A 9,050-nucleotide genomic window follows, 5' to 3' on the forward strand; every position below is an offset into this window, starting at 1 on the left:
GAAGACTGATCACACACATCCTGAGGGGAGCTCAGAGATAAAAGGTGAGGTCCCCTTTGCCTTTGGAGAATTTATAATCTTTTTGGGGAGTTGGACTGGCTGCACGATTTAAAAAAAACAAAAAAAACCCCAAGTGGTACCACACGTATGTGTGTACAAAACAGGGCTCGGAGCGATACTATCTTTTTGTTTGCTTATTTTCAACCAGTGGATCAAAAAACTATCCAGTTCCAAATAAGTGACTGATAAGCCAGATTTGAAGCATCGCGTGTAAGTGTGGTATAGACTGAAATAAAGCTGGCAGGCTTTAGCGGCCTCACTGCTCAAGTGGATCTGGCCTGGTTCTTTCTGGGAGCTGCTTTCAGAGTTAGCTAAGTTAACCCCCCCACACGCACACACACACACACACACATACACAAATAACAGGTCTCATTTGATTGCACAGAACACACTGACGGACTCTTAACAGTCTCCCCAAATACGAACGTGAGGATTTTCCGTTATGATTCTCGGAAACGTGGGGCAGGCTCTGAAAGTAACTCCAGCCGAGGTGCCCGTAGCTGCCTGGGGCAGCCCACGCAGCCTGGTTGGAACTGGCGTCCTGCCTCGCTGGGTGGGCACCGGGAAGAAAGACTCATCTGGATGTGGGGAATCACAAAAGGTAGAAAGCACCTCGAAGTGACAGCCACGTGGGAATACGGGGAGAGGGCATCATTCAAGTGACCTGGAGGAACGGGAGGAATGCCGTTTGGGAGGACGATGGGTCTTAGAGGATGTCTTGAGGAAAGTACTTGTGAACTTGGAGGAAGAGGACTTGGAAACTAACGGGAGGGGCGCCTGGGTGGCGCAGTCGGTTAAGCGTCCGACTTCAGCCAGGTCACGATCTCGCGGTCCGTGGGTTCGAACCCCGCGTCGGGCTCTGGGCTGATGGCTCGGAGCCTGGAGCCTGTTTCCGATTCTGTGTCTCCCTCTCTCTCTGCCCCTCCCCCGTTCATGCTCTGTCTCTCTCTGTCCCAAAAATAAATAGAAAAAAAAAAAAACCAAAAAAACAAAAAAACGTTGGAAACTGTAACGGGAGAGCCAGTGGTTAAGATGCAAGAATGAGCAGTACCTTTAATTCCCCTTCTGCTGAGTCTCAATTCCTAGGCATGTTTTCTGTAGGTTCTTTTTCTTTAAATTTATTTTCTAGAATTTATTTATTTTGAAAGAGAGAGAAAGAGAGAGAGAGAGAGCACATAAGCAGAGGGGAGAATCCCAGGCAGGCTCAACACGGTCAGTGCAGAGACTGACGTGGGGCTCGAACTCACAAACCTTGAGATCATGACCTGAGCCGAAGTCGGATGCTTAATTGACTGAGCCACCCGGGCGCCCCTAGGCCAGATATGTTTAGAATCAGGATTTCCACCCCCTCAAATTTTAGAAAGATAAATAATCTGGTGCATTTACTGCGTAAGATCCTGAGTCTGGGGGCGGCACTTTAATCAGACACGTTAGCATTTCTGCACGAACACGTGCATTTTCCTGCAAAGAGGGGTAATAAAGACTGCATTGCCCCCATGTCAGTACAAGTCAGCTTTTGCTGCCAGATGACTTTTGGATTTACTTCTGGTTCTCAGAGCATTTGGGGAATCTGAGATTGCCAAGAAGGGATGAGCAGACCAGGCTTTCATCCACTGGGAACTTGGCTGGGAGACCAGCCCATGGGACATGACAAAAACCAGTCTCCTAGTTTTGCCTGTAGCTCTTTGCTTGATAAGGCATGAGCTTTGCACTGGAATTGACTCAATTGTAGGCATGTTTTCTGGGCCATATGAGTCACCCAGAGAGGCTGGGATGTGCTTTGTGACAAACCTGATTTGAGCTAAAACTTCAAGGCAATACCGTTTGTCCTCCTTGGGGCACTAAGCACCAGGACCTGCACAAATGCATTTTCTGAGGATTCATCCTCCACAGCTCATCCCCGTCGGCCTCGTTGCAAGCACTCTGAGCAGTACAGGGCAGAGGGCACAGCTTCCTTTTATAGGCAGTAGCGGCCACCATTCATGAAGCACCTACTGTGTGCCACAGGTCAGGCTGGGTCCTTCATAGATGACATCATTTCACCTCACACTAACTGCAAACACGGAGTGGATTATTTCCATTTTGCAGGTGAAGAAATAGACACCGAAAGGGTTTTGATAGCCAGGGAATGGGAAGCAGGTCCCCTGCTGCCAACCACAGCCGTCAACCCTGGAATCTCCTTGGTGGCCAGGGTTCACAAATGCCCTGGTCCTAGCCTTTGGGAAATCGCTGGAGCTGAGAGGACCTTCCTCCTCTCCACTGTGAAGGGATGAGGAGTTCTCTCTCCGCAGTTAGGTTTGGTCAGTCGTGGACACCAGTGCTACACGGTGGAGGGCCAACAAGGAGGCCAGCTATTTGAGAGTTTTTATCTGTGTGCCTTTATTTGGGGTGGGGGGAGGACATTCTGTACCAAAGAGGGATCAAATTTCAGAAAAGAAGAGCCTCCCTCCACCTTCTCCCAAAACGGAGTAGTTGGGAAACTTTGGTAAGACACTGTATTTGTTCTGGGTTCCCTGCGGCCCGGGGATGCTTTGAGAACTGGCATTTGAGTTGGTGGGGGGCAGGGGGGGTGCTCTAGGGTCTTTTCAGCCTGAGCAGTCTCAGACTCGGGTCCTGCTTCTCTAGAGCAGTGCGACCTTGTGTTTCGACGAAGCTCAGTGATATTCCAGAGGCTACCGAAGCTGTGTGTTACCATCCACCACTTCTGTAGCCACACAGATCTCTGTCCTTTAACCTCTATAGCAATCTCAGATCCTGGGGCACCTGGGTGGCTCAGTTGTTTGAGTGTCTGACTTTGGCTCAGGTCATGATCTCGCGGTCCATGAGTTTGAGCCCCACATCGGGCTCTGTGCTGACAGCTCGGAGCCTGCAGCCTGCTTTGGATTCTGTGTCTTCCTCTCTTTCTGCTTCTCCCCTGCTCACCCTCTGTCTCTCTCTCAAAGTAATAAATAAACATAAAGGAAGGAAGGAAGGAAGGAAGGAAGGAAGGAAGGAAGGAAGGAAAAGAAAAAAACAATCTCAGATCCTGATTTCTTTGCCCTTCTTTTTTCTTTCCTCTCTCCACCTGTTTTCACTAGTTTCCCACTCCAGGCATCCCCCATACATACTTAATTTGGGAGTCCTAGGAAGATGGTGTGGGGGGAGGCGGGCAGGAGGAGTTTCCACACTGAGGTAGCAGGAATGGAGGCTGTGATTACCCAGCAGGGGGGAAGAAAGCCCTTCCCTGCTTCTCTCCAAGGGAAAGAGAGCCTTGGAAAAATGGATTGGGCCACACTTACTAAGGGACGGGGACACATATCCTCAGGGAGTCTTGTCACCACTCCGTCTCCGGCCCTTCACCCACCCAGCAGTGGGGACAAGGCCCAGGGCCACTGTCAGGGCAGTCCTGACCAGGCTGGCCTCTGCGAATGCTGTCTCCGTCATCTCTCCCCTTGTGTGGGGACTGGACATGCATGGGCACCCCCAAATACTTGTTTAAAGACATTCGTCACAGTAGCCATTTGTGACCCTGGGAAAACTAGGAACGTGAAATGCCCATCGATAGGGGAAAGTTAGATTCTAAGGTATTTGTGTTATGACAACAAATGAGGTCATCTGTTTGGACAGGCATGCAAAATTGCCCTTGGTATCTTTTTCAGTGAAGAAAAAAAAAACAACACCTCTAAGTTTACATAACTCTATGACTCCTTTTGTATAAAATTGGGTGTTTGTTTATATCCCAAAGGAAAAAGCTGAGGTGAAAAAAATAGACTGACTTTTTACTCCAGATTCTTCTATCCACACTGGATTTTGTTTGGTTACCATGAATATGCATTACTTTTAAATTTTTTTCTTAAGCATGTAAATGTTTCGAATGTAAGGCGTGACTAGTTTATTAAATAAAAATAAACTTAACCACTACCTGTGGAAAGGCCACAAAGTGAAAACTAAGGTCCCCCACTCCTCAGAGGTAATTACCTTTAGCTGTTTCAGTATTAAAAATATGTATGAAGAGTCCTTTATTTGGCAGATAGCAAATGTATAAAACTCTGGAGGTAATGTGTAATTGAAAAAAAAAAACTTGGGGGAGGTGCCTAGGCAGCTCAGTCAGTTGAGCATCCGACTTTGGCTCAGGGCATGATCTCACGGTTTATGGGTTCGAGCCCTGCATCGGGCTCTGTGCTGACCGTGCAGAGCCTGCTTGGGATTCTCTCTCTCCCTCTCTCTGCCCCTCCTCCATTTGTGTTCTCTCTCTCTCTCTCTAAATTAATTAATTATAAAAACTTTTTGTAATGCACAAATGTGTTTCTGGACCCAGAAAAACCCCACAACCAGCAAACATAATGAGTCATCCAGGGAAATCACGTCTTCTTGGGGACACATTTCTATGCAGATGAGCACCAGGGGATACCCTGAATCCTGGACTACCCTTATCAATAAAGGTTAATCTCGTTAACCCGGCATAATATAAGTGTGGAGGAGGCAACAGGGATACACAACCCACCTCAGAATGCTAGGACCTGCATCTGGAAAATTCTACATGCCTTTCTTTCCCTAAGAAGAAAAAGATATTGCTTCCTCCCCTTGCCCCTATTTGTTCCTGTCTCTCTGAATTCCTGAGGGAGAGCTGTTAGACCACAGAGGATCTATTCCTTGAGAGCCACCTTCTTCCTACCTGTATAAAGCTTTGGTTTCTGCATCAGTTTTGCCCCACCCCACCCCCTCCTCTCACCCTTGTTCAGATAGGATCAGGTTTCGCACATTTCACATTTCGTATGATTTCCTAGAGTTTAAATATAGCTGAAAACCAAATACCTGCTTGGATTTACATATCTGTCTTCTCTAAGAATAGGAAAAAATAAGGTGAAGCCAAGGGAAAGATTAATTCCCAAAGGGCTCTATTAACATGTATAATCTTCTTTTTAGTTTGAAGAACTTGTTGCTAGGGTTGAGGAGTTCACCTAAATGTCCCGCCCTGCTTAGAGCAGAGATATGGATCACCTCGCCTGCTTTGGGAAAGGCTGTCTCCCAGCTCTGGGTCAGGGACAGGTGCTGAAGGGCTGTACCTGCTGGGGCCATGGGCCAGGCAGATCTTGCTGGGGCCCCCAGCTACCTGCCTTCCTCAGCCAGTAGGTCACCATGGCTGAAATCTGGGTGAAGCAAGGATTAAGAGCAAATTGAGAGAGAGAGAAGTGGCTGAAGGGATGAGCAGGCAGCCCGAGTATCTTGGGGGACAGGTGAGGGGTGTCTGGTTGTATTGTATATAAGCTGGTGTTAAGCCCTCTCCTCCTAGAGGCCCTGAAGAGCTGCTTCGGGGGTGGGGGGCACCTGGGTAGCTCAGTCGGTTGAACATCTGACTCTTGATTTTGGCTCAGGTCATGGTCTCATGGTTCATGAGATTGAGCCCTGTATCGGGATCTGACAGCAAGGAGCCTGCTTGGGATTCTCTCTCTCTCTCTCTCTCTCTCTCTCTCCCTCTCTCCCTCTCTCCCTCTCTCCCTCTCTCCCTCTCTCCCTCTCTCCCTCTCTCCCTCTCTCCCTCTCCCTCTCTCCCTCTCTCCCTCTCCCTCTCTCCCTCTCTCCCTCTCTCCCTCTCCCTCTCCCTCTCCCTCTCCCTCTCCCTCTCCTCTCCCTCTATTTCTGCCTCTCCCCTGATTGCACACGCTTGTGTATTCTCTCTCTCTCTCTGTCCCCTTCAATAAAAAATAAACTTAAAAAAAAAAAGCCCTTCCCAAGCGTCCAGATGCACCCTTTCCACACCCGGCATGCGGTCCTGGCCACTTCTCAGGTCCAGAGGTGCCCAGACCTTCCACACTCCCTGACCACCCCACCCCTCACCCCTCTGTCTCTCCCAGGGTCTATGCTTTAATGGCAGTGCCTTCGTCTTATACCTCTCGGCCGCTGTGGTGGATGCCTCTTCTGTCTCCCCGGAGAGGGACAGCCACAACTTCAACAGCTGGGCAGCCTCATCGGTGAGTGAGCCCTTTCAACACCACCACCCCCCCCCCCCCCCACCACCAAACCTCCATGGTCAGGATCACGGTCTCCTCCTCCCACTGGGGCTGGAGATCCAGCAGGAGGCCCAAATTATCTGCAGGAGGGGGAAAGCACCACCCACAGTTGTGACACACTGGCCATTAGCTTGTGGTTTGAAAGCATTGAAAATTAGTGGGGCCTCCCGACGGCCTGAGGTGCACAGAGGCTAAAAAGACCCAGCTTGAGTGAAAGCCAGATAGTTTGGAACAGAATAAGTATTTGAGGGAGGAAAGCTATTTGTGGCCGTCTAAGAATAATTCTACTGACTACAGTTCAAGTGGGGAGACAGTTGCAAAACAATGAGCACACTATGATTCTTTTTTTTTTTTTTTTTTTTTTTTGAGAAGTGGAGATGTTTGTTTATGCACTGGGAATGCGGAGGAAAGTACACAGTAACAGAGGTTCCTTCCAGAGACTGTGGCTGGGTGACGAGGGGAGCGGCCTGAGGGGCTTCTGCTTTGTGATATATATATATACACACACACACACGCTTCTGTATGGTTTGCATTTCTAAGCCATCGTGTGTATTGTTGCTCTGGTTGTAAAAACTAAATCTAGAAGTTTCTCTGAGATTGGCCTTAAAATATTCCATCCCCCAAAGAAGCCATTGGCAGGGGAGTGGGGGGCAGTTAGACAGGAATGCCAAAATGATAGTGTGAAGGCTGACTGATGATAATATAGCCATTCATTATATTCTTGTATTTATATTTGAAAATCTCTACTCAAACGTAGAGAGTGTGGTGTGCATGACATTAAAAATCACAAGCTTTGGGGCACCTGGGTGGCTCAGTCAGTTCAGTGTCTGACTCTTGGTGTCGGCTCAGGTCATGATCTCATGGTTTCGTGAGTTCAAGCCCCACATCCAGCTCTGCACCGGCAGCGCAGAGCCTGCTTGGCATTCTCTGTCTCCTCCTTCTGCCCCTCCCCCACCAGCACTGTCTCTGTCTCTCTCAAACTAGATAAATAAACTTAAAAAAAAAAATCACACGCCGTAGCAGCACATGGCTCAAGCTATCCTACAGCAAGAATCCACCGGAACTGGGCAGTAGCTGCCCCTGCAGAGGGGCCTGCATTTTCCCTGCTCCCCATTCGTACCACGTGGGTTCATCGCTTCCTCCTACAAACTCGACTCCTTTATTTAACTGATCGTATGACAGTCTGAGGTTAAGCCCTGGTCTAAAATTGCCTGTACTAAATTAGGAATTGATGTGCTTTTCTCGGATGCCACCCCACCATAGTCAACCCAAAGTGAACAGCCTGTGGTTATTTGAGCAGAACTACAAGCTTTCCAGATATGTTTCAAAACAAAAAAAACAACCAAAAAAAAAAAAAAAAAAAAAAAAACCCAAACAACCAGCATAGCCAGAGATCATTTCAGAAGGAAGGTAATTGAACCAATAAAGCAGTTTTAGATGAGGAAGCCTGGAGTTAAGGGATGCTGTGAGTGCCTGATTCAATGGAGGCGAAATGATAACTTTTGCTAATTAGAATGTGCCCTAAGCCCTCTTTCTATTATGCTTTGTTTCCTGTAGTTCTTCGCCTTTCTGGTCACCATCTGCTATGCTGGGAACACATATTTCAGTTTTATAGCTTGGAGATCCAGGACCATACAGTGATTGGCCATTTTGAGAATTAAAAGGGAGGGAGAAAACACGAAGAATCTCCTTGTAAAAACGAAAACAAAAAACCCGACAAACTGTAGGTATGATGTATATTTCCAGAGAATTGTATTTGACTAATGTTTTTATATACCTAGTTAAATTTGCTCGTGGCAGTTTGTTACAATTAAACTGGATACTTATCTGCAGCTTGCTGTAGCTTGTAACGAACTCTTCAATATCTTGTAATATCTTGCGGATGTCTTCACAGACCTTATTTTCTTAGACAATGTATAAATAGATAAATTGCTAATATCAAGACTGTGTCAAGTTTATCAACCTAACTTTTCAAATGCCAGAGTCTTTTCTGATTAAATGTTTCAAAATCCCCGGGTAAGGTGTCTGATTTGAGAAAGGAGACCTGTTACCACAGCCTGAGCTGGGGTGCTGTGGATGCATCTTCGCCCTCACGGACTGTCCAGTTGCAACGTTGCCCAGAGACCCTTGTCCACAGCCACTGGACCAGGGTGGCAGGAGAGACCCATCTCCCCGAGCCCGGGGATCGTCAGTGGCCATGATTCTCATCTGCTAACCAGAGGGCCCAGAAAAAGCACCTAGTGAAACTCTGGCCTTGCAGTTCGTTAAGATGCTCACCCTACGTGGTGCTGCTGAGTGCACGGACTGATGTGCTTGCTGGTGGCATTTTTTCCTGACACGTATTAGAATTAGTGCATAACCATGAAAATAAGTACTTGCGTGTCCCTTAAGATACTCACTGACCGCAGGGACTCACGTACCCTACGTTGTGGAAAATACCTGACCAAAAGTTCTCCAGAACGACTACTTTGTGGCATCGTTGTTAGCTGTCTTCAGAGGGTGGAAAGAACCCCAGGCAGCAAGGCAGATGCGTGTTTAGAGGAAGTGTGTTCAGTTAGGATGGTTCTTGCTGGTAAGGCAGTGTGCCGTGGGTGATTTTTCAACACGAGCTTCTTTTGAAAAACAAAAAACCACAGAAGCGTTAATATGGTTGATGACAGTGAGCCGCGTTAGCTTGCGCACTCTGCGGACGTGACCCCCGGGGCCTCACTCTTCTGCTGTTGTTTAGCAGTACTGTTTGTTTCTGTTGTGAGTCGTCTGCTTATTTGGTCCGTCCTCCTGTTTACCTGTAAGTTCTGATCCAAGTTCTGTTTGCCTCTGTAGAGGAGAGGTGAGATTTCTTCAGTGTCCAACACCCACCACCGACCTTTGAAAGGAACAATGAAGAATGTTCCCGGGTTCTGGATCCAAAGAGCTAGTGGGGAGACGGGGACCGAGAATGAGGGGAGTGTAGGGGACAGGTGTGTGGGAGTGGGTGAGGGTTGGGGGTACCAGAGGCCA

At 48.0% G+C, this 9,050-nt stretch overlaps 1 protein-coding gene across 2 annotated transcripts in view; it reads left to right on the forward strand.

Moving 5' to 3' along the window:
• The window catches only part of CMTM8 (CKLF like MARVEL transmembrane domain containing 8), a 108,728-nt gene extending 100,187 nt beyond the window's left edge, over window positions 1–8,541 (forward strand). For both annotated transcript variants that reach the window (XM_042955969.1, XM_042955970.1), the window contains exons 3-4: window positions 5,895–6,011; window positions 7,608–8,541. In XM_042955969.1, coding sequence (XP_042811903.1) covers window positions 5,895–6,011; window positions 7,608–7,691 — 201 coding nt within the window. In that variant the 3' untranslated portion in view covers window positions 7,692–8,541. The remainder of the gene's footprint in view (window positions 1–5,894; window positions 6,012–7,607) is intronic.
• Window positions 8,542–9,050: the final 509 nt, after the last annotated feature.

Source organism: Panthera leo, chromosome C2, assembly GCF_018350215.1.
Source record: "Panthera leo isolate Ple1 chromosome C2, P.leo_Ple1_pat1.1, whole genome shotgun sequence".
Lineage (NCBI taxonomy): Eukaryota > Metazoa > Chordata > Mammalia > Carnivora > Felidae > Panthera > Panthera leo.